Source organism: Hydra vulgaris, chromosome 09, assembly GCF_038396675.1.
Source record: "Hydra vulgaris chromosome 09, alternate assembly HydraT2T_AEP".
Classification (NCBI taxonomy): domain Eukaryota; kingdom Metazoa; phylum Cnidaria; class Hydrozoa; order Anthoathecata; family Hydridae; genus Hydra; species Hydra vulgaris.
Genome location: NC_088928.1, coordinates 52,010,001 through 52,037,402, shown reverse-complemented (window position 1 = coordinate 52,037,402; position 27,402 = coordinate 52,010,001). Strand labels below are relative to the sequence as shown.

The 27,402-nt window shown below is 27.2% G+C and overlaps 2 protein-coding genes across 3 annotated transcripts in view; one reads left to right on the top strand and one right to left on the bottom strand.

Annotated features, from left to right (window-relative positions):
* Positions 1-24,570, top strand: LOC101238727 (uncharacterized). Its single transcript, XM_065806022.1, has 4 exons — positions 1-175; positions 23,281-23,467; positions 23,979-24,132; positions 24,263-24,570. The coding sequence occupies exons 1-4, from the start codon at positions 88-90 to the stop codon at positions 24,365-24,367; spliced, it is 534 nt and encodes a 177-aa protein (XP_065662094.1). The 5' UTR covers positions 1-87; the 3' UTR covers positions 24,368-24,570.
* The window catches only part of LOC100207737 (ras-like GTP-binding protein Rho1), a 7,341-nt gene continuing 4,430 nt past the window's right edge, over positions 24,492-27,402 (bottom strand). For both annotated transcript variants that reach the window (XM_065806020.1, XM_065806021.1), the window contains exon 2: positions 24,492-25,488. In XM_065806020.1, the coding sequence (XP_065662092.1) occupies positions 24,833-25,453 (621 nt within the window). In that variant the 5' untranslated portion in view covers positions 25,454-25,488 and the 3' untranslated portion in view covers positions 24,492-24,832. The remainder of the gene's footprint in view (positions 25,489-27,402) is intronic.

The following is a 27,402-nucleotide window of genomic DNA, read 5'->3' as shown; positions in this document are numbered from 1 at the left end:
AAATGTTGCTACCCAAATATATTAACTTATGAAACATTTTAAATAAGATTGCAAACTGTAAACATTTTACATAACCTAAAATGAAAAATGGTTACCGAAAATGTCTTACATATTTTATTCATCATTAATTCAGCAACGATTATTTGTCAAGCGAATTTTGAATTCAACAATTGTGGTATGCATGTTCGTTCTTTTTATGAGATTCATAATTTTAGCTTAATAATTGTTTATATTTGTTTTAATATGTAACTTACGAAGTTTTTGATTAACATCGTTTATAAACAAAATCATTGTTTATGTTTGTTCGTAAATAAGTTATTGGTTAATGTTATTAAAACTATTTTACCATGTTGTAAGTTAAAGGCACCTACTAGTGATTTATATATTCAATAATTAAACGACCATTTGTTTTTGATTAAATATAGTTTTATTACTTTCAACAATCTTGCACACACGCCCTAAAACTAAAATGTCCTTTTATGAATATTTTTGTCAGTTGTTGGCTTTTTAATTTAATGTTTGTTAAGGAAAAACTTAAACATATGTTTACTTTAATATTTTTTTGAGTGAAATTTAAAATTCATTTGTTTATTGGGTAGTGCATCTCTAGAAAAACTCTGTTGCAAGAGTTTTAAAAAAACTTGTACGAAAATGCAAAATAAAGTAATGATTAAAAGTAATGCATCATTCCTCCTAGTTAAATATTCTACCGCGGTGCTCTGTGATAAAACCGTTAGGTTTTCTTGGGGCACCTAAAAAAAAACAACAACAACAAGCAATAAAAATTTATTGTTCTCTTTTTATTAATATTATTAGACAAAACTTTTTAAGTTTTTTATTTTTAAAGTGTAATTTTTCAATAGTTGTAACTCTCTTTTTTTACTGAAACTCTAAAAACTTGTGTTTGTGTTTTAAAATATTTTAATTATTAAAAGTTTTTTTCGATTTTTTAAAATAAAACTGTTTAAAAATGTCCTTCAAAAAAATTGAAAAAAGAATCTAAACGGTTCTTATTTCTTTTTTATAAGAGAATTAGATTTTAAATATTTCTTTTTAACTTAGTACACAAAACCAATAAACTAGAAAAAAGTCATCGTTACTCGTTTATTTTTATCTTGATTATTTTATAATGATTATTTTATATTTAATAATTATTGTCTTGATTATTTTATATGATATAATAAAAATCTTATACTATTGTTTATTGCTATAGTAACAGTAGTATATTTAGATACGTCTTTTTAGACTACATTAAAAAAAAAAAAAAACGAAGCCAATAAATTATAGAAAAATAAATAGAGGTTTGTAAATTTAAGTTTGAAGTAAAAAAAAAAATATTAGTGAAAAAAAGTAAAAAAAAAAGTTGCTTTCACTTAGTTAAAGTTTAAGTTAATAGGAAAATATAAAAAGTTAATAATTGTAGATGCTAAAGCGCGAATTAATTAATAAACGCGCAGCTCGTCAAATCAAGCATCAGTATATGATGTACTATTTGCTGCTGTAGCAATAAAATAAAAATACTTGTCAATTCTATCCTTAAACGCATTAACTGACAGAGTCATTTTGCATGCTATCGGCAAGTTCTTCCAATTATTATAAATACGATTTGTGTAGAAATTATTACGAGTATTATTATATGTAAGTTCGCGCATTAGGACGTTGCATGTTGATCTGGGAATTGGTGAATTATGTCAATTGACGATCTAAAAACCGTTTTCTAGTTTAAGCTGTTGAAACAAGTCGCCACGTCTCCTGCGAGTTTCCGATGTTGTAAAATTGAGACGCCGACACCTCTCATCATAAGGTAACCCTATTAAATCATGAGGCACTTTTGTTACTTTGTACTAAGTTTTTCAACTTTCTTAATGACACCTTTCAAGTGAGGACACCATACCAAAATAGCAAATTCCAGATGTGACCTAACATATGTAGTGTATAGTTTACTAAAAAGTTTCATATCTCTTGATCTAAATTTTTTTTAAAAGGCCAAGTATTTTATTCGCGTTACAACCTGTACGAACTGATTCCATTTTAGATCATTGGATATAAAGATACCCAGGTCTCTCTCAATTTTCTTTGGCTCAAGAATTAATGATGTATTTCTATCATTCATTTCATATTTATGATTACTATTTCCATAATTAAGACACAAAACTAAAATTTACCCGACTAAACTGTGTAAATACCCAACTAGCCGGCTAAATTCGTAAAAAAACCGACTATAACTTGAAAATCACCGTCTTTGCGGGGGTGAAACACAGACCCTCCCTCCCCCGTAAAATGGCCTTTGTATATATATAGGGTGCCTCTGAATGAGAGAATTTTCAAAACAAAAATACGTATTTCGTTAAATTCGGGGCAATTATATAGAAAATAGGTTTTAAAACAAACCGGTCACTTTCTGACCATTCTAGACCCTCCATCAAGGCTCATTTTTGTGAAAATTTTTTTTTCGTCAAATATTGCTGGTTTCTGTGACGTTGAGGGAAGGTCTAATATGAACCAATTTAGCTGAATTAAAAAAAAAGGGCTTACATTACATATATATTTTGCATTTAAATTCTTACTTATTTTGTTTTTGTTTTATTACCGAGCATTTATTATCCAAACTATTCATAAATTCGCATAATTTATGACTTATGTTTTGATATTAAGAAAGCATTTGGAGTATACAAATACATTTTTTCTGATATAATAAAAAAATTTTTTGGTTAAAAAATTGTACATTGCTTGCTATTTTAATTAGTTACGTATTTGAAGGTAAGTTTCCTTAACATTATTCCATCCCCCTCCTCCTGCCATTTCCCAAAATAAAATAAATAGCAAACCATTACAGTTCATCTTCTTTTACTAAAGTTTCATATGAATTTATTTTTAAATAAAAAACAATTAATATGAAGCCACTACATTGATTTAAATTTACATTTTTGATTTTGAGTTTTAAAATTCAAAATAAAAGCTTAAGTAACTGAATAAGTATTGATATGAGTTATCAAAAAACAAGATTTTGCGCAATAACAGTTTGAGATCTTCTATAAAGATTTTTTTATATTATCGATAAAGCTACAACTGCTATTTTAGGTATGTGTTGCATAGAAATAAAAATAATGTTCAGTTGTCGATTCGGTTTTATGATATTTTGTATTTACCTGAAAAGAAGTCATGGTCACTAAAACACATTTTCATCTCAATATCGACACCAATCCATCACACTATTATACTCTGTAAGATAAATAATGCGCGCTTATTTATACTATATATATAGTTTTAGTAATACTATTTTAATAAAAATCTATATGGTTTAGGAACGCAACTTCCAACAGGTATGGATATCTTGCAACACTTTAAATAATGTCAATCAAATTTGCCAAATGGAATTACAAAAAAGTTGGATATTCTATATTGTCCTCCAAAGTCAAACTTAAATGTTTGTAGGTGTCAACCAGTTGAATGTGAATGATCATGGTGAAAATAAAACATCCATGAATTAAAGCAGGGTTTCCACTTATTAGCGACATAAATATTCGAAAAAGTTTAAAAAATCTTGAGCAAAAATATTCTGATTAATTAAAGAAAATCAAAAGAAACTCAAAACAAGATATTAAAAATCAAATAGGATTTGAAAATTTTGTTAAACGTATTTTTTGGATACGAATTCCAGAACTAAAGGATTTTATTCAAAGTGACAAGCTAAGATCCAATGAATCTAAAATCGAAGATTTACAATTCTTAGCAGACCAAAAAGGTCCAAGATTAAATCATTAGGGTCCTCTAGACACTAAATATACTAAGAAAGTAATTTGATTATGTTTTGGTTGTGAGAATTTATATAGTGTAAGTTTTATTTTTTTTAATATTTAGGCAGTTTTGCGCCAGATCTTAATTAAATGATGCTCTCAAGGTTGATGAATTATTGAGTTACTTTACTATATGGAGTGAAGCATTAGTATATAAAATATTGATTTATCTAACTTTATTTTGTTTTTGGACTTACACTATGTTGATTTTTACCCATACATTTAGTTTTTAAATTAATTCTTTATAGTTTGATAAATTTATTAAGTATGCTCTAATTTTGTGAATTTGTCACTCTAAAAACTTATAACTAATAAATTTATTTTTATATAAGGTAAAATCATTAAATATAAAGAAGTGCAAAAATGCAATGAAAAATGGATCATCGAGTAAAATCTTAAAATTTTACAAAGAAGACTTTAGAAGTAATGATGACCTAAGTTCAGAAAATATAAAAAATAAACCAAGCAGCACAAAAATTCGGGCCAACATTTATAAAGATATTTATTCGGGCCAACATTCATAAAGATATTTATTCCAGAAATGTTGCTTTAATAGCGACTTTTAATAGCATCTCCTATCGTATAACTCTCCTATAGTTCTGCAGAGAACTACAACGGCGGTTGTTCAAGCTGCAGGAGTAGACATGAGCGCAATCAAATCAAGTTTCTCAACTGCAAATAGAAGAATAAAAAGAAAAAATAAAGAAATTTCAAATATTTATAAAGGAGATATTAAAACAAAAGTACGCTTATCTACATTCCCATGTATAATTCATTTTGATGGAAAACTATATTTGAGACAATTAAAGGAAAGAAGAGCTGTACTAGTAAATATTAATGGCCAATTGCCTTTACCATCCTCTTTAGGAGATGATCAATTTAAATCAATAATGCAGTTGCTAGATGAATATGGTATTAAATCAAATGTTGGTGGATTGTGCTTGGACACAACAGCAACAAATACTGGCATTACGAAAGGAACTGTTAATAGAATTACCAATGATTTAGGTAAATACATTCTCCAGCTTGCTTGCAGGCACCATGTTACAGAGCTTAGAATAAGTCATTTTCAGAAACATGTAACTCATGAAATAAAGGTAGGACCAGAAATTTTTTTTTTAAAAGATTAAGAAATAAGTTTGACAATCCAGAGTTTCATTACAATCTTGAATACATATTAAGGTCATTAAAGGCTGGTACTGTAGTCAAAAAAGCAGCAACAGATGCACTTGATTATTGCAAAAAATACATTAAAAAAAAATATAGATAGAAAAGACAGAAAAGCACTAGCAGAGCTTGTAATTATTTATTTATCGAAATCAGGGGTTGTTAAAATAGAAAACCAGGTGCTGTTTATCATGCAAGATATCTTAGCTCAGCTCTTTATTATACAAAGTTATATTTGCTATCTAAACAACTATATCTTTTGATAAAAGAGGAAGAAGAAAAGCTCAAGTAGAACAAATGGCGGAGTTTATTTGTTGTTTTTATGCTCCATGGTACTTGCAAAATCACAATCTTATTAAAGCCCCATACCTTGATATTACAGCTATACATCAAATGACTCTGCATAAAGATGTTTGCTAGTAAAAGAAGCTGAATAATTTTTTATATTATTGTATGAACAGCAAAATATATATACAAAAAAAAATTTTTTTTTTATATATATTTTGCTGTTCATACAATAATTAGAAATGGTCGGACATGGCCCAAATTGTGTCCGATGTGCATGAAACGTGCGCACATATAAACGTTAAATATTTTATTTATTTCGATTCTATTGTTATCTTGTTGTAAACTTTTAATGGTCTATTGTTCTATATACGCATCATAGCTTTGTATGTGACCGTAGAAAAGTTGAGTAATTCTCCAGGTGTGTTTTTCATGCTTTTTTTCATGGAAATTATTTTTTGTTTGTGGTTTTATTTTCGATTATTCACCACAGCTTTAAATTATTTCAAGACTTTTAACAGTTTCATTCTTCTTGGACTACAGGATATTGGTGAATATTAGTTACACATTTTCGAGAACTTATTACACAAAAATACAAAATGGCGCATGTTATAAAAGATATCATAAGTCATTGAACTTAATGCAATTTTAAATGAACAAATTTCCAGTGGTTCTGTTCTTTTGAAAGCGAAAACTACTGGTGTAGGCAAGTCAGAAGTTTGGATGAATTTTTCTTTGCTCTTCAAATTACATGCCACCAAACCTGTCAAAAATATTGCAGTTTGTAACATTTGTAAAAAAGCTGTTCACCAAAAGCTAAGTAGCGCTACTACTTTGATCAGACATTTAAAAACACATGCCCCAATAGCTCAAGATCCTTCACAGTCTATTTTGCGAGTAATAAAAAAGGAAAATTCTACCTTCAAAACATTTGTTCATAAAAACCACAAGAATGCGATGTTGGATAGTTGTCTTGCGTTATTTAGTACTGATCTTCGTCCATTTGTAACAATTTATGGGAAAGGATTTGAATCTGTCATAAATACTGCTATTCATCCTGGTGCTACTTATCGGGGACATATTACAGCTAAAGACATTCTTCCTTCTAAACACAAAGTTGCTGAAGCATGAAAACTAGTGTTTCAAAGTCTAGAATCACAATCATCCGAATACTCAAAGCGAAACTAGAAAGAAGTGGTGTAGGCATAACTACTGACATTTGGACTGATGATTTTCACAGAAACTCATATCTATCGATGACGCTGCATTGGATTGAAAATAATCAAGTACAGGAGGCGGCAATAGTTTTTTTTGTGTTTCATCCTATTTCAAAAACTGCCACTGTCGTCTCTCGATATCTCATTGACAATTTTAAAATGGTAGATGCCTATACAGCTAGCGGACTGAGACGAATAATTTTCACTACTGATCAAGGTTCTATAGAATATATAGATATTCGTCCAGAAATCTTGCAATCGACAAGAATTTCATGTAGCAGCCACATCTTGAACAATGTTTTGACAAAACTTTTTAAACCATCTGAACTGAAAATTCACTGCTTATCTTTGCATGACCTTCTTCGCAATTGTTATCAAGTTGTTACATTCGTGAAGAGTGGAAATGTGAATGCAAAACTAAGCCGGACTCTAAAAAAATATGTAGCTACACATTGGAGTTCACATCTGGCACTCTTTAAAGGAGTCCTTCTAATGTATGATGAATTGTTGATTCATTTACGAAGAACTAATAAAATGGTAGCAATTGAGGCAATCGACAAAAATCAGTTAGAGGTTTTGGTTAAATTTTTAAAAGTTTTCAAAGCTGCAAGTGATGATTTGGAAGGGTCAACCTATCCAACAATTTATATGCCAATTTTGTTAAATTTTAGTATGCAAGATTACTTTAAGTCTTTCTCCTCATCTTTTGCACAGATTCCTTTGAACATTACTCCTGAATCAGACAATCCTGAGTCTTATGTAATTGATGATGAAAATGACATGGCAAACACTCTTCCAGTTGAAAACTTCTTGCGTTGGGTTAATGATTCTGACTTTGAAATTCAATATGATTCTCAGGTCTTCACACAGGACTATGAAAACCAAAGAGATATTATTACGTACTTGTCAAGTTTTGCAACTGACATTTTGTCTGATAAATTCAAAATAAATCATATTCATTGCATTGGTTTGTTTCTTATTTCTTTTTGCAAGCCTTTCAAAGTCTTCGGACAAAATACTTCTGCCAAGCTTATAGAAACAAAGGAAAACCTGCGACGTCTTATACAATATTGTAATTTTGAAAAGACAAATTCATCACCGACCAATTCTCCACCTCAGAAAAAGCAGCACTCCTCTACCAAGCCTTTTTCTAACCACATTTTGCCTTCACTTTCTTCCTTTATTAACTCAACAGCCCCTGTTGAGAATAATGAAATTGAACAATATAGTAGAACTGAAGTTGTGGCACCAAATGTTCAAGATTTAAAAAATTTGGGAAAAAAGTGGTGGGGAAAAAATAAAGAGACATTTCCAGTATTGTTCATTGTATCTAGCTTTGTTCTTGACATTCCTGCTACCTCAGCCTCAAATGAACGATTGAATTCCATTGCAAAGCTGATTACTAATGACAGGAGAGCCAATCTTGCACCAGAAACAATTGAAGCCTTGATGCTACTTCGAATGGACAAGGAACTGCAAAATTCCCATTTTAATGCCAAGGACAAACACTAAGAAAACTTATTGAAAACTTACTCACCTTTTTTTTTTAATTTACTACCGGTATATACTTCACTTAAATCTGTTCTGGAAATTACTACGAACCTGTAAATATGAAATACCAGTAAATATGAAGAATTATTTGGTGCAAAAAAATCTCCGATTCTTGTGTCATTTTTTATTTTTCATTTTTTTGCATGTTCGACGTCCAACCGCGTTCGAGATTTTCAGTTTAACGTCAATCAGTCCGAACATCTCTAACAATAATATAAAAAATTATTCCATAAAATATATAAACAGATTGGGGCTCAAAGAAGATATGGATGACCAGAGTCACCACTTTTTTGTTAAAGCTCACATAGATCCCCTATGTGATTACTTTAATTCTTTCTCCTCATCTACGAATTTGTCAAGTTTTGCAACTGAAATTTTGTCTGATAAATTCAAAATAAATCATATTCATTGCATTGATTTGTTTCTTATTCCTTTTTGCAAGTCTTTCAAAGCCTTTGATGTGGTTTTTTTAAAACTGTTCCATATCTTAGGATCTCGATATGTTTTACTATATTCTTTGTATTTAGTTAGTTTACAAGGAAGTGTGTATGTGAGTCTCTCGTTTGATCTCAGAGAACAGTTATTGTTTTGATTCATCTTAAATTTGGTTTAATAGTTATTCGGTGTGAAATTTTTTAAATGATAATACATAAAGATCATGTGTTGAAATGTATTTATCTCGTATACATGCATCATCTTCATTTCCCTAATTATTAGCTTTGCATGCTCAAATTTGTTTTTTCCGTATAAAATTCTGCAAGCATGTTTCTGTACACAAAATATCCTTTAAAGTTTAGAGGGTTGTGTGCTTGCCGACGCAATGTTACCATAATTAATATAGCTATGAATTAGGCTGAAGTATATTAATTTAAGACGTTGAGTATTAATTATAGGACTAACTTTTATTAATTTTTGATTCAATTTATTTTATGTTATTAGACAGTTGCTGGAAAATATTAAACGGATTAGGGGCTCTTGGTTGTAAATTTTTTAAGAGGCTGTAGTTATAGCCAAACCACTAGGATTCGAAGCTAAACTCGCTACTAAAGGAAAGCTTAAGCTAAAGCACTTTCATGATGAGGCATCAAGCACAGCTAATTTCCACTTCAGCCAAACAGAAGAACTTAAAGGGAACGTTTTAAATGTTGATTTAGATAGTCAGATCCAGCAGATTGATTCAAGATTTGAGACGAGAAGAATGGTTGGCAATATGTTTTCATTCGTCTGGTTGGATAATGATAATCTTTCTGTTTAAAATAAAGTATGAGAAACACGGTTTTATCTGAGAGAGTAAACTAAATATTCTCGTTAAAGAAGTTTACATTTTAAACAATTCCCACATAACAATTTTTAAGGAAGGAAGTCTTATGCAGCTACTCGATCTTATCTTTTAGAAGAAGCTTGAACGCCTTTTTTCATACATTTGTATCATTCTCTGAACTTTCAACACTATTCCTATGTCAGTAGCTTAGGGTGAACGATCATTTAGTAAACTTAAAATTGTAAAAAACTCTCTCCGTTTGACCATGCTTGCCCATGGTCAAACGGAGAGAGTTTTTTACAATTTTGAGTTTACTAAATGATCGCGTTAATGATATTTGATTATTTTGATTAAGGAAGATTTCGGCTAAAAAGATGAGCTACGACAATGTCATTAATGTTTGGGCGGTCATAAAAGCTCAAAAAGTTTATTTTAAAACGCCTTATTTACCTTTCTTAAAAGTTTTGTTGATTGATTTTTAATAGTTTTAAAACTGTTTTGGTTCACGTCAGTTATGATAAATGAGCCGTTTCTCAATCCAGAGAATTAATAGTAACGCAAAAATGCAATGTGCTCTATCCGAAAATTTAAAACCTTTTAAATATTCATTTCGTTATTTGGTTTGAATAAAAGGCGTCGCTTTTTTGTGGCAAAAAACCAATGCATGTTTGTCTTCCTGTAATTTCCATTATTATTTCCCAAATGCACTTAGTGATATATTTTAATTTGTTAAGTATTTCTGAGTAATAATTTTTTTTTTTTTAAGTTGTTTCGAGTTTTCTTTAATAAATATTTACAGTTTTTTAAATTTTTTTGTTTGCATTTAATTTTGTTTTATATATAACTTTTGCTTGATTTTGGAAGATTTTTTAAACCGCTTGATAATCCAAGGAGAATTCAAACTCTTAGACTTTGCTATTTTTTTAACTACGGGAAAGTTAGCGCAGTATATAGAATAAAAAGTTTTAAAGAAAGTTTCATATATTTTGCTTGCATTATCATTTATGCTAATATAATATTAAATATTACTCCAATGGAGTAAAGATAGTTGGTTTTTGAATAAATAAAAATTATTCTGATTAATAATACGTTTCATGAATACTTTTTTATAATCAATGTTTTTTGCTATATTTTATTATATTGTATTAGTTGTTACGAAAATCGGAAAATGGTCCGGTATATCAGTTTTTAAAATACCTTTTTTTTCGTGCCATAATTAAAAATATCAATTGAAATAATATTATAGATGTCGCCTAGTTTATAGTTACTCTGGTAGGGCGATTGATGAAGGGGATCGATCCTGTTTCAAAAAATGTGTCATTAAAACTTTTTACTTTAGTGTCATTATTGACACTAAACAAAACATTATTGTAAAGAAAACAATTCATATTAAAGTCCCCAAGTAAGAAATAAATTTTTCTTTTCGGCATCGCCTTTTTAATAATGTTTGGCAAAAACATGTTAAGGTTTTCACTCACGCCAGCAGGTGGCCGGTAACAACAGCTGATCAATAAGTTTTTTGTTAAGTTGTTTTCAATTTCAATTGTTAAAACTTCTTTGTCGTTATCAGATACGCTCAAATCGCCTCTCAAAACAAACCTTAGAGTTTCGTGCGCATAAATTAAAACTCCACCACCTTGCTTGTTTATTTATCTCTCCAAAGAAATAATATTAAAATGCGGAATTTGAAAATTACTATTTAGATTTCGTTTCTATTAAAAATATTATGTTGAAAAGGTTCTTCGTTTCTTCTAGTAAATTTAAAAGTTTTTCAAAGTTGCTATTTAGAATTCTTATATTGAGGTAGAGAATTCTAATTTAATTCGAACTTTTTTCAATAATATTCTTAAAAATGTACTATTCGGTTTGAAAAAGATACGGGCAATCAGAAAAAGCATCACAATAAAAATTATTGTCGGGGTCTGAGTTTTCGGTCTGGGAAAAAAATTGTTTTTAAAAAAAATTGAAAGCAAGGGTTCAAAATTGTTTAATGCAGCCATGATTGCATATATATTTAAAAGTTATATATGTTTAAAAAAGCTCATTTTAGGAATGTGAACTAGTTTACTTTTTTCTATTGTTATCATAAATAGAGTTTTTAAAACAAATTATTTTATCTTACGTAACCGCAAGTTTCTATCCGTTTAAGCCTCTTTGTTTTACGTCTATAAACAATTTTTTCCTGATAGCAATGGTTTCTAGTACAGAAGTCTTCGTTAACGAAAATATTTGTTCCTTTTAATCAATTTATTTTTTTTAATATTTTCACTTTATCTCTATATCGTTGAAGGTTGAGATCTATTGTTCGAGGTCTTCCGTCTTTCTTTTGTCCAGTGCGATGGGCACGCTCAATTTTAATATCTTTAACACCAAGTTTATATTGGAAAAATAAATGGACTTTTTTTTCTGTTTGCCCCAAGTTTCTTTTTCGTCTTCGCATAAAATAATTTTATTATATAAATAAAATCTTAAGTACTATATCATGGTCTAGGCAGATAATAACCTAGGGCTTTACTTTTACTTCAGGCATGACCTTTTTTTCAAACATGTATAATATATATATGATTTGTGATATATATATATATATATATATATATATATATATATATATATATTTATTTATATATATATATATATATATATATATATATATATATACATATATATATATATATATATATATATATATATATATATATATATATATATATATATATATATAAATATATATATATATGTATATATATATATATATATATAAATATATATATATATATATATATATATATATATATATATATATATATATATATATATATATATATATACATATATATATATATATATATATATATATATATATATATATATATATATATATATATATATATATATATATGCGTAAGTGTATATATATGAATAAAGAAAATTTCTTTATATTATCATGTATAATATTGTATACTTGAAAGAGTGCTCAATAGATAAACTAGAGCTATATAATATATATGTTACTGTTACCCGCAGTACCAGGAATTAGCTAAATGCTTATGTTTATAATATAATTTAATATTGCAACTCTGAGTTTCATGTGTTATCGCAATCATCAGGCAAGTAGTAAAAGTTTAATTTTGCTACGATTTTTTCAGTGGACGTTACGGTTTATATTTGTATTTTAGATCGTTACGGGACGGAAATTGATTAGTAGTTAGGTTAATAATATTATTAATTTGTTTTTAGTTGGCTAATAATTGTGAAATAGTTATATGCTTAATGTTGTTTAAAATATTTTTTATGTGTTAATGTGTATTATTTGTGTGTTAAAAAATAATAAAATAAAAATAAGAAAATAAGAATTAAAATTGATATAAAAATATACATAATATTATGAAATATATTACAAAAGCTGTGTATGTGAGTAATTTATTAGTTAGCCTAGAGATATATGGAGCAGATTAGTATAGTTATTTTTATTTATAGTTGTTAGTCAGGTTTGTAGCGAGCTTTGTAATTTTTTAATAAGAATTTATTTTCGTGGCGGCACTTTGATATAATTTCGGTTCTCTTATTTAACAGTTCTTCAGGTTTTGGATATGATATAATAGAAAATTTCTCATACAGACATAGTAGGCATCTTTTGGAAATATTTGAGTAGGGGGGTACTGATTTGAGAATAGACCATGTTAGCATAGGGGTTTCATTAAAATTGTTTTTTAAATCCCAGACATAGTTTGATAGGGCGGTCGAATTTTTGTTTTTAATATTGTTGAATGATGATTTGTGGTTGTTGTTATATATATATATATATATATATATATATATATATATATATATATATATATATATATATATATATATATATATATATATATATATATATATATATATATATATATATATATACATATATATATATATATATATATATATATATATATATATATATATATATATATATATATATATATATATATATACATATATATATTGTTTTTTTGATTGCTCAAATAACTTCTCGAACCACTAATTTGTCGCACTCCTCGACAAATCCATTCTGTGATTTCCAGGATGAGTAATGAGCTTGCATGCGTTTTTCTTCTTCTTGGTGCTTAGCAGTAAGATGCATGTATGATCTTGTAACGTTTTGTTGTGGCGAGCAATTAATTCAAGCGCTCAAAGAAAGTTTCCATTCCTATTTTTGAACTTCTTTTGATTAGATTTTGCTAATTGCAAACAAAAACTAATCAAAATAGTAATCCATAGTTATATCCAATTATAACTTATAATTTTGATTTTTAAGTTATATATAAAATAGTACAAAATATAATTTAAAATCTAAAAACAATACCTTACCCCTAAAAGCTAAATTTCTTAAAGCTAGAAAAATTGTGACGTCAAGAATGCAATATAAAATTTCTTTCCGTCGCTTTGTTTTATCTCCAATTTTACTTTATCTCCAAAAGAACTTTTACAAACCGTTAAATAATTTTTTTTTTTTTTAAAAAAAAAAAATTATTTAACGGTTCCAAAAGAACTTTTACAAACCGTTAAATAATTATATATATATATATATATATATATATATATATATATATATATATATATATATATATATATATATATATATATATATATATATATATATATATCACCATCACCATGGACAGCACACCCAATTTGTCCCACAGCAGTCAAATTACTTTTTTTTTTCGTTTTTTGTATCTCAGTGATAACTAGCTGTGGGAGGTCAAAGAAAGATTCCTTATGCTAAAATAACTTAAAAAGAAGTAGGGATCTAATACAACAAAGTTGATATTGAATTTGTTAGAAGAGAATGAGGTCACCATAAAAAATTGTTATAGTCAAAGCTATGACAATGGCGCTAATATGGCAGGTATTTACAATGGAGTTCAGGCTCTGATTAGTAAGAATAATCCACAAGCAATTTTCATACCTTGCTCTGCTCACAGTTTGAAATACTTAACACACTATTGACTTATTGGCTTCTACGAAATCCTATTTTGGAAATACTCAAAAGCTATACAATTTGTTCAACTGCACCCCAGTTCGTTGGAAAATTCTTTAGGAGGAGATAGGCCAACCATTTCATAAACTTTATGTTACATAATGAAGCTCAATTGTTGAAGTAGTCAAGCCACTAGCAAAAAATCCAAGAGAAATCTTGAAATCATTATATCGTCTAAAAGAGTTAGACCTTCCAGGCACTCCACTCACCCTCGATAATAAAGTAATGATTCTAAATGGTTCTTTTAAACGATCTGGATCAAATCCGTTTGTCTTGAGACCTGATTTTGATAGAGACAAGAAAAGTTGAAAAGAACTTAAAATTTAATGCAATAATGTTTGCTGTGAAGAGAACGCAAAAAAAAAAGGTCTTCCCTGATGGAACTGCTAATTACAATCACAAAGAAGTATCAAAACTTTGTGAGTAATGTCTTCATTGTTGCACTTGCACAAGTCAGATGACTTGTCAAATGTGATCAAGATTTAAAGTAATAGAAGAGAAATCTAACAAGTTTTTTTTCTTTGGTCGTCGGAGAAATCTTAAACAGACAAAAAACTAGGTTTAAAAGCTGAGAATCTGGCTTAACTTTATCCAGAAGACTTTTATAAAAACGAATTTTCTGATGAAATTCGGCATTTTTTTCCGTAAGAAGAAATATTCTAGCCAGCGAAAATCTTGTCGAACATTTAAATGAAGTTTATGCAGAGGGGCTACATTCAATATTTCTAAAAGTGTGTGTTTCACTTAGAATCTTTCTAACATTGCGCGTTTCAACATCTGAAGGCGAAAGATCTTACAGCAAGTTAGCTATCATCAACGATCATCTTCATTCCACAATGGACCAGGAGCGATTGTGCTACTTAATGATCCTTTCGATTGAATCAGATTTAGAAAATAACGTTTCTTATGTAGAAATTTTTTCCAATTTTGCCGCTAAGAAGGCCCGCCCGCGAGATGTGTTCGTCTATTAAGACTTGGTTTTACTATATTTTGTTTTGACAAACTAAAATTTATTTAATGTGATTTTAGGTTTTCTATGAAAGTAAACAAAAAAATAACTATATTAATTTATTTGCAGTTTATCATGTTTAAAATGCTTAAAATGAATTAAAAACATTTTTAGTAAAAGTTTTTTTTTATTCAAATAGATAGCACACACACGCAAAAAAAGTAAGATAGCACACACACACAAAAAAAAAAAGATAAATAAATTAATAATTACAAAGAAAATTTATAAATATGGAATATTTTAAAGTTATTTAAAATAATTGTTTAAAAGTAAAACTGATAAAATTAAAAATTGAAAAAATTAAATTTATTTAAAGATTTTATATGGAGACTTTTTTAGCCTTTTTAGTTTCTTATTCTTGTTTCTCTTGTTCAGTCATTTAATAACTGAACAAGATACTAATATCAAAAAATATATCAAGTTTTTTTGTTTGTTTTTATCAATAATTATATAATTTGCACAACGAGGGTTTAATTTGATTCGAAAAACATAACTAATTCTTTGATATAAAAGGTTATGTCAAAGGTTTTAAAAAAGGACAAAGAGAAAAATAACATTAAAAAAAACAAACACTTTAAAATAGATAAAACAAAAAATAACATAAATCTTAACCTTTAATTTCTTTGTAAATTCCTAGTATGATTTTCAAGTGTCAATTTAAAATGTAAATGTAGATATCGTCACGATTATTTGACAATCGCCTTAATCATTTTTTCATGTTATGATTTTTTATAAATCAATCAATTATCTTATTCAATATTGAAAGTTAATAACAAAAAGAAATTAATTCAATAACAAAATATTTCTTCGCAAATAAAAATAAAATCACAAAAAAGTTTCTTTTTTTAAAGAGAAATAAATAATTATTTTTATATCAATTATTTTTAAATAAATATTTTTATTTGCTTTTTAAGTATCTCTAGAAAATTGTTTAACATTTTTATGCATTCTGACAGCAGTTTATACCCCAGAAAATGCCGAGATTTTCACCCTATGCATAAGCCAAGTCAAGCCACGCTTTGAATAACAAATTGGTATTTTGTTCTATAAAATGATATGGTACATGTACCAATAAAACAATAATAACAAAAGTTGTTGATATTAAATAGTGGAACTCTCATGTAACCATTACTTTGAAAATAGTAAACAAATATCACAGCAATTAGTTATGTTTTGAAGTTTTAGTAGCAAAAACTAACAATTTTAAACTAAAACTTTCTCTAAAACTTAACCAGTTAACCAATGAGGCTGTTGTCCATAGTTTGGTGCAGCCATAGGCTGCATTTGCACCAATTTTTTATAATTTATAGCAGTTTTTATTAAATTAAACACCTGTAGAATGAGAGTTTTTCCCATTCTACAGGTGTTTTCATAGACTACCATGAAGTCAAAATTTCACTTAGTTTGAACATTCAAATTAAATTTTTTTTACGCGGACAAAATTAAAAGATTTTAAAAATTTGCACCACAGGGTAACTTGGTGTGTACGATATCTTTCCATAAAAGTGGGTTCTTGGGTCAGCTAGGTTGTTATATTCAGGATTCATGATAACTGTGTATGTTTATGAATATTCAAAACGCTATTATAAAAAAGCAATTTTAGTAACTATTAAAGTAATTAAGTGATGGAGGTTTAACATGAAAGTTTAATTTTTCTGAAGCCCCGAAAAAAATAATTTTTATTACAATTTTGGAATATATCTAAAAAGTTATAGATAGAATCGCTTTTGATTTCAGAAAGAATTTCAAAAAGAAATGATATGTACAATAATCTTGCCACGACGTAAAACCTGGCGGTCTCCTTGGTCCATAGCGAAGCATCTGAAACTTTCAGCAATATTTATTAATATTTTTCTCATTTCAAAAACTTTTCTATTTTTTATTAAGTTTGTAAGGTTTTACAGGTGGTTGGTTAGTTATTAATGACACTTATTTTACATGAAAAAAAAAATAAAACATAGAACTTATTTCAACTAAAATATTAAAAGGCATGCTATGCTTTAATAATGAAAAACAAAGGAAAATAATATCATTTATAGAACGTTCTTTTATAATATTAAATTTATAATATATATGATATTTAAATTTATGCAAAGTTTAAATTCAAATTGCCAATATTGAACTTGTACTTGCGCTTGTACACGAGTTTGTTAAATTTGATAAATTATTTTTATTTTGATATAACTTATGGTTACATAATTCGGTTACAAAAAATATCCTTGTGGAAGTGTTATTGACGTTTTTCGCTGAATGCACATTAATTTTTAGGAAGATGTCAAGCTGTTATTCCATAAAGGACATATTGATGTCGAGGTTTATGTATGCAGCAGAACGTTTCTGTAAAATATTTTAATACCAAAATATTTATTTAAAAAAACCTTTTTACGACTTAAAAGAATTTTAACTAGGTATTTCTTTAGTTTTGTTTCGAATTTCTTAAAAGCACTAGATAGTTGAACTATAGGTTTCTGGGCATTGCAATTTAAAAAAAGGTTCTTCTTCATATCTTTATTAAAAAAAAATTTCGTTAAAAATTAAATTTCCAATATAAAAACTATTTACAGGTCTTAAAGCAAAAAGAAGAAATTTAAATGTGTTTTTAAGAGGTGGGTGATGTGGATAGATTTTTTGAATTAGAGCAATTGTGTATTTTATGAGCGGTTGTATTTTTTCACTACTGAACATCATATGGGTTAGGTTTTTTTTTTTTTTTTTCTTGCATTGATGGCAAAGATCGTCGGGTATGTAGCCTCTTTTTTAAAATACTGAATTGATTGGTATTGCAAAGTGGATAAGTTTGTATTTTATTTCGTCGGCTTTATTGTTGGTTGTGTTTTTGTGGATATAGTGAAATAATTGCACCATTTTTGTTGTTGTTGTGATTCTTATGTTGTTTTCAAATTAGTCTGCCCATCTGTAGAATTTTCCTGTAAGGTTTATGTCTGAATCATTTTTGGAGATAGTGTATATATTTTTTGGATTGAGGTCGGTAAATCTGAGAGATGTTGAATTTTTTTAAGGGGGCTCACCCCCCTCAAAAATATTTCGACAACTTCCAAGCTCATAAGATTTTTAGGGTATTCATTGGAAAGGATATTATAATAGTGTTTAAAAAAATATATTTTCATTTTTAAAAAATGTCAACTGTTGCCATGGTTACAAATTCAAAATGGCAAAAGTCATAAATTCTTGAAATTTGGAAAGCTAATTCCCTTGGGTTGGTACACTATTTTTCAATGAAACTTTCTAACATTATTTATTTACATTAGATGCATGCAATAAACCAAAAAAAAGTGAAATATTATTTCGGGAAGAATGACTTTTTGAATTTTTAAAAAATTAACAATATTTTTCTATATTTTTAACATAAAATTGAACTTTATACAAGTTAATCATAGACAATATAAAATATTTAAATCAAACTTTTGGTTTATTGCATGAAACAATCTATTATGTGTGTTGTGTGAAAATATCAGCTCAAAAGCTATAATAGAACCAAAGTTACCACATTTTTAAATTCTATTAAATTCGGAAAAAATGCAATCTGAGAAAATAAGCAAAACGTAAAACATTTTGTAAAAAGAGTTATAGTAAGAAATTATATTTTAAAGCTTTTCAATTCTAAGCATAATAAAATCAATTGAAAAGGTGTTTTGATAATGGAAATTTATACAACATCTACATTATCTATAATTTTATATAAAAAGACTATATCACATGAAAAACATTTTTTATCAAAAAAACGATATATAACTAAAAATAAAAAAACAGCATATCCAGAATAAAAAAACTAAATAAAATAAAAAACAACATCTTTAAAATTAACTTTAAAATAATCCTGCTTTATAGGTTTTTCCTTCCATTTGCTTTTTTTTATCATCCTCTTTGTTTTTTTTTTGTCCTCTAATTTGACGACGACGGAGAACATTTTTAACTTTATTATGTTTTGTTGAATTTGTAATCCTTTTGGTATTGATTTTATCACACCCAAGATTGGTATAAAACCCTGGAACAATATTTAGTCTTTCATACAAATTAATAACAGCTTTAGCTCAAATGTTAAAGTTAAAATGAAACAGTAAGTTGAAATGCAACTTACTGTTCCATTTAGCAATGAAAATCCTCGTCTTTGTCAGGTGCCATCACATGACACAGGTATATCATAAAAATTATTCTGTGGTTGATTTTTGGATAACTCTTTTAGCTCTTGAGCTGCATCATCCATAGTTTGAGTGGCAATAAACTTAACACTTTTTTTTAACTTAAAAACAATCTTGTTATAGTTATTTGATTTAAATCGTGGTGGAAAATTCATAAGTGCATTAAAGCGATTAATACCAGCAAAGCCTTGACCACTTCTACGCATTAAGTATACTATTCTGTAGTTTATATCAAACCCTCGTGACATAAATGGCAGATTTGATGTCCAAAATGAATGCTCCCATTGGCAAAAACATTTTACAGTCATTTTACTTGCTTATCCATGTTTTAAACTTTCACTTAGCTTTAAACATGAACTTTATTTACATTGAGGACAACCAAGAACTGAAATTAAGTTTGATAAATTAAACATATCCAAAGTTCTATTTCCAGTAATACCATCATTTAAAGGCTGAGAAATAGCATGGCTTGACAGCCTAGTAAACGATCTTGTCTTTGGTAATGATGCTGAAGTACTTGGAATATAATTTAATAGTTCAGATTGCATGGACACGAATTGTTTTTTGCTTGTGTATTGATTTCCTTTAAATTTTCTTTTCTTTTTTAAAAATTAATACTTCACAGACTCAGATTAATCATATAAGATTAACTTTTAAGAAAAAGGTGTTGTAGATAAGTGGAAAAGAGAAAATAAAATTGTTGCTATGGACGTTGCTAAGAAGGTTATTTTTGACTATGATCAAATAATCAATAAATAGACATACTTATGTGTTTTTTTTTGAAAATATTAATTCAGAATCAGATTCCTCGTTAATTTTTACACTTGAAACATGAAAAACCAAAAATTTCAAAAAAAATTAATTTTTTGCTATTTTGACAGGGGTGAGCCCCCTTAAGATAATATATGAACCACTTTATTATAATTTATCCTTTCACTTGACATAAACACTTTATTGTCAACCTTTATGTATCAAAAATAACGTTTTTCAAAAAATCGGCTTCTAAATTGCTTTCGGGTTTATTTTTAAAAAGAATTTTTTTTTTATCAATATATCTTTTCATTTTTAAGATCACTAAGATTTCTAGTGGATTCGTATTTTTTTATTTTTTAAATCTTTTTATTAAGAGCTTTTTTTCGAAATAAACTTTCTAATATTTTTTTTTTTTTTAATAAAACTTACTACATAATTTTGTTTCATAATAATATAAAAATTTACTACATAAGTGGGAGGACGAGGGTGGCAATCTAAATGAAGTATTTATAGTTTGTGTTATTTTACTTTTATATTTTATATGAAAAATTTATATTTTTTTACAAAAAAAAAACAGTATTCCGTTCCTTAAATCAGAAAAAAACTCCGTTTCTTTAATAAGACTAAAAAGCTCGATTTTATTACAAATGTCTTGAAAAACGCAATGCTATATATCGTAGCTCGTTGTAAAGACTAAAAAGTAGAAAATAAAATATAGAAAAAATATTTGCAAAAAATATAATATTTTTTGTGATAAAAATTCGAAAATAAACTTTTTAATTTAAATTTAATAGTTCAGCAAACTAAAGATTGGGAGGTATGTTTCTGTATAAATCTTGTCAACCTGTCAATCTTTAGTTCTACTACAGTATATTTTGGTTTACTTCAGTAAATAACTTAAACATGATTTTTACGTTTAAGACAAATTTAAACGAGAAATTATCAACCTTTAATTTACTAAACTATTAAATTTAAATTAAAAAGTTTATTTTTCACTTTTTAGTACAAAAAGATTATATTTTTTAACAAAAGTTTTTGATAAATTTTAATTTTTGTTTATAAAAATAGTCCGCCATTTGTAAAAAGAGCAAAAGGTGAAGCCGATGTGTGGAATAAAAGTTGAAAATGCAAGTTTAGAACATAAAAATTCCCAACAAGTTAAAAATAATTCAAAAACACGTTTTGATAATTATAAAATACTTATAAAAGTTTTTTTAAGTTTTTTTTATAAGTATTTTAGGTATTATTATTATATATATTTTATTATGATAATAGTATTATCCAGGTTTATTATTATAGGTTTATTATAGGTGTTATAAATTATAACTTATAATTCATATAAATGCTTCATATGCATCTGTCGTATCGCTTTTCTATTCAAAACCTTAATCCCTTTCTAATTGAAAATGAGTTTAGGAAACATAAATTATTATTTTAAAAGTATTATATATTCCTCTTATCACTTTTACATAAATAGTATTTATATTGAAAAATATATTTACTTCATTTAAGAAAAGAAAAGTTAAATAATATTTATTTACAAATTTTATCTGCCATTTGTGAAAAGGGCAAAAGTGGCTTCACTTATCGGATCAAAGTTAGACATATACATCATTGGTCTCAATTGACACATGCCTAAGGAAATAATATCTCATATAACGTTTATAAAGAATTATGAGTTCTGATTATTATTATGAAGCGATTTAGAATAATGTTTAAGTATTCTGAACTTGTAAGGCACTTAAAAGTAATAAAAGAGGTTGGTGCCGATACACCCCAGCCAGCACAAACACGTGTTTTTAGAATCTAAAATGTTAACACCTTTAGACGTCTAAATTCAAAAAACTATAAGATATCTAATTGTAATTATCTTTGATATGACGAAAAATAGTTGTCTCAAGCCGTCTAAAAGATGACTACTAATAGATGTCTTATATTTATCTAAATATAGATATCTAAAAGTGTTAACATTTTAGATGCGAAAAAAAACGTCTAAAAGACGTATTTGTGCCAGCTGGGACTACAGCAATTTTTGTTGTTTCAAATAGAACAAAAAAATAATAATAATAGTAATAATAACAATAATAATAACAATAACAATAATAATAAATCAATCGACTCTTAAAATAAACATTTTAAACTCAGAATTTATTAATTTATTTTTTATTTTCATACGTAAATCGTTACGTTTAAGGCGTTATAAATTGCAGGAAAGTAGAAGACTATTTTTTCAGAAAATATTTAACTGTTTATTAACTAAAGTGATGTGACAAAAAATGCATAAGTAATTAAAAGTACCTTAGACAAAATAGCCTTATTTAGTTACTTTTGCATTTTCATAAAAATTAAGCAGAACTCGAAAAAAAGATAGTCATATTGACTATACAAAAAGGTACTTTAAATGAAATTGAGTAGACTCAATTTACGATGAAACATTTTTTTTTTTTTTTTTTTTTTGCATAAGTGTCTTTTTATCTTTGAGCAGCTTCTTTTATTGTTAAGATAAGTTTAATATTTTAAACAACAAAAGTATCAGTTCTAATACTTCAGAATATATGCATAAGTTTTAATTGAGATCAGAATATAGATAATATACGATAGAGGTCATTATGAGTGTCAACATGCATAATTTATATGAGATAATCGACACTAAAAATTTTTTTTTATTCTTCATTTTTTTTAAAGGTATAAGTTTCACGATAAATTCACGTTTTTGTACATTTCAAGTACTTTAGAAGGCCTAACCCAGTGGGCACAGGACGTAAAAAAGACGTCTTTTAAACGTCTTTTGAACGTTTTGGACGTCTTTTGAACGTTCAAAAGACGTCTTATTTAGGTCCTGTGCCCACTGGGAAGTTTACTACTATTATTACGCGACTAGGTGTGGTTTTCATCATTACCTTTATTTTTTGACTCAAACTGGCTTTGAGAAAATGGAAAATAATTTAAAAACATAAGAATATTTGGAATCAATTTAATTATCAAAACTTTAAATTAAAATACTAAAACCAATTCTTTTTTCGAATATATATGTTTTAAAAATTCTTCTTCTCATAGATTTAATGGCACCACTGCAAATATTTATAACCAAGCTTTCAAATCCGTTACCTCTAAAAAATAATGCCCTAATTTATTTCTCTGGTAACTTAACGTTAAAGAGTAAACTACCCAAAGGGATTTTCGTAAAGTTCAGTTTGGCTAGAAAAGTATTAGAATCTTGGTTAAGATTGCCGTGCGTAGGATGGTAAGTATAAAAATTTTTTGTTTCTTTTGTTCACGACCTTTTCAAAACCTTTTTCAATTACAGTAAACAGAAAAATAGAGACATTTTTCTGCAACTACTACTGATGCATTACATTATATTTTTATCAAACTTGAAAAATCCTAGCTCTGTAGATTAGAGATTTTACTCCTCAACCCTTTTACTTTAAATAAAAAAATAATTATTTTAGTTTTTATTCAATTACAAAGCACAATGTCTTTCATAGAGTCAACATTTCGAAATTGTTTTAAACTGTTTATAGTTTACTTAAATTTGTTAATATGACAAACAAACAAGATTATTTAGCAGTTCTTGTTTGTGAAAATTATAAAAAATTCTATCAGTTCATTTTTATTTCTACCATGTCACGTTTTGTTATTATAAATTTATATATATTTTTTATTGAACATGTTGTTCCTCTAAATTTGTTCTAAAATTTTTATCTTTCTTTTTTTCGTATTAAAAGAATCTATTAAATTTGTAACATTTTTAGCGACTTTGGAGTGGATTGCGATAAATTACCAGAGTTATGTTTTTTTCGTAAGTCATGTGAAAACTGTACAATAGGAGTGGAAAACTTGAAATTTCAGCTACCCTCTGACATTGAGGAACAAATTCTCGTTTATATACCCAACTTTGTCTTAAACGTAAGAATTATGTTTAAGTTTTATACTGTAGTAAACCTAGTTAAAATTATATATTTTTTCAACTTTATTTAAAATAATAAATCATTTAATAAAAACAAAAAATTGTTTAAAAAAAAATAAAATAATTTAGGGTGACTTTTGGGCAAGAGTGCAAATTGTCGATCCAGAAAAAGACGATAAAGACAAGGATAAAGTCTTGAGCTGCTTCGAAATATACGTCACAATAAAAGTTTGACTTACGAATCACTCTAACAAAAAATATTCGAATCAAGTTCTTTTGATTAAAAAATTATTAAAAATTGCGTCTTATTATCACGCCAACTAAAAAACAAAAAAACGCGAAAATATAACGACAGACATAACTAAAATTTTATTTATTTACAAAGTCACTCTAAAAATTTATAAAAAAGATATACACAAATATGCACATTATATGAACTTATAATTTTTTCCTTCAAGCATTATATGCTTAAAGCGCAGTAATATAAATATTCGTTTTAATGAAATGTATTTTCCTATTATCATTCTACTGCTCAAAAATTGAATTAAAAATAGATTTATTTGTAAATTACATTTAAAATGTAGGAGATTTAAAAATCCAACAAAAAGAACAAAAACCTTGAAAACACAAAGATCAAGAAAGCAGTATAGGTTTAATAAATAAGTATATATATATAAATTTAATTTATCCGATATATGATTATATATATGCACAATGACTTATTTTTTTTCTCATTTTCTTGTTTTTCAAGCTTCGGTACGAAACCTGAACTGCTTCATGAAAAACCTCACTGACATTAACAAAAGTCTTAGCTGAGCACTCCATATATGATGCCGCTTTGGCAAATTTTGCCATTCTTATTCCTTCAGCTGTTGTAATTGGCACCTGCTTTATTTTTGCCAATCGTTTTATAGTGTTCTCATCATTACGCAAATCTACTTTCGTACAAACAATTATCAGAGGAGTATTCGGACAAAAGTGTTTCACTTCAGGTATCCATTTATCGTGGGCGTTATAATATGAATCCGGAGAATCGGCTGCAAAACAAACTAGTAAAATATCTGTGTCTGGGTACATTAAAGGTCTTAGTCTATCGTAAGCATCCTGCCCTGCAGTATCAAACAGCGAAAGAACGACCGTATGTTGTTCGACTGAAATTGTTTTAGTATAAGTCTCAAAAACAGTTGGAACGTAATTTTCTGGTACTCTGTTTTTAGCGAATGCTAAAAGAAGAAATGTTTTTCCACATCCACCATCCCCAACTATGACTAATTTTTTGTACACTTTGGGTTGCTCTTTTGATTCTGTTTCTATCACCATACCTTATTACTTTAAAACAACTTGAACTTCTTTTTCTAATGTAAAAAAAAAAAAAGAATAATTATAACGGTACATAATGTTTATTTAGGATTGTATGCTTACTTAGTAAAAGAGACAATATTATTTATTTATTCAAAAAAAAAAAGTATAAACAAAACAAAGTAAACTTTTGAAACAATTTTCCCATCATTATCATCGTTATATGTCAATAAAATTTTATTATTTGCTTTCACAAATTCATTTTATCGCGTTATATTATAATCTACGGAAAACAACTAAAAACAATAACTTCGTCATATCAGCAATAAAATAACAGTAATAAAAGCTTTTTTTTTCAAGAAAGTATAAAAAGAATTTAAAATCAGTCAATGAAAATGAATGAACTTTATTTTCACAGAAGCGACTAATTGTCATAGCGAGACTTATTTGAAAGAAAACGTGCGTAATTAACGTAATTACGATATCGTTGATAAGTATTAAAAGGTCTTTAATTATCCAACCAATTGTCATTACTTCAATGCAACTAAAATTGATTTGTACAACAACAAAAAAAAACACTTCGTAACTATTCTTTTCGGCCAGCAAAGTTTTCAGTAAATAAATAGTGAAAATGAGTTTACCGACGTTACATTTATTTCAACTGTTTTGAAACATATTTACTGTATATAAAAAAACATTTCCTTATAAATTTTATTGTGTGATAAAATCAAGTGATAAAATTTTAACAAAAGTTTAAGTACTTTTTTTCAAAACATTTATTATTTAAAGTACCGATTAACGCATCTTTGTAACGCCTATTATATATTCATAACGATAATCAGTCACAAGGTTTTGAAAAAACAAACTTTTCTCATACTGACTGAAAAGCGAACTATTGCAAAACTTAAAAGTAAACAAATAAAAAAAATAAACTCAAATGTTGCAAGTAACATGCATGTGAGTTATCCGAGCAGGTAAAAACCTGTTAGGTTTCAAATGAAATGTACTATTATACTGTATCTTATAATAATAGTATAGTTTATAATGACTGGGTGAATACCACTTTTTTTATTTGAAAAGGGTTATTTAAAAAAAGCAGATTACTTCTCTGGCGGTATTTATTACAATTTTAAATAATTACTCGAATGGCAAATTTCGGAAAGAAAAAAAACCTCGGTCAAAATTATACTATTAGAAAATCTTCCGACAAAATTATACTATTCATTTTACTGTAGAAATGGTTTTTTTTATATTGAAAGTGATATTAACCGTTTAAGTGATAATGTCTAAGCTTTAATTTAACAGTTTTTCAACTAAAAGCTTCGCTCTCGGTCTTCTTGGTCCTAAAATACGTTTTAAATCTTTGGAAAAAGCTGCTTTTTTGTTAAATGTCTTTCAGCGAAATTAATTCGTCTAAAATACGTTTATGAATCAAATCTATTAAAAAACTCTTTGTTCACACTTTAATTTGTCATTTAAGATTTTTTGAAATTAGATCCACTAGGATCCATTTATGAAACTTTGTGTGTAATATATTTCGACGTTAAAAAATGTTTACATTGAATACACATATCGAAATTAATGGTTTGAGCATGAAGGCACATTTTGCCTTATCGCCGAGCCCCCATATTTAAAAAAAATTCTACATAAACGTAACATACAAATATATATAAAAACGTAAATCCAAATTAAAACAGAAAATAACTAAAAAAAGAAAGAAATTCAAAATAGTAAATAATTAAGAAGTATTAAAATGCTTACAACCCCTAAAATGTTTAAGAACACTTAAACAAAAATTTCTGAATTAATTAATAATATAAAATTTCATAATTAACGTAATCACTAGATAAATTTTTAACATCATCAATTAAATTTCAATGATATAGATATTTGATGTAAATTTGATATAAAGTTTTTATTTGATTAAGCTTACTTTAAAAAAAAAACATTTGAAGTCGGATAAATTAAGA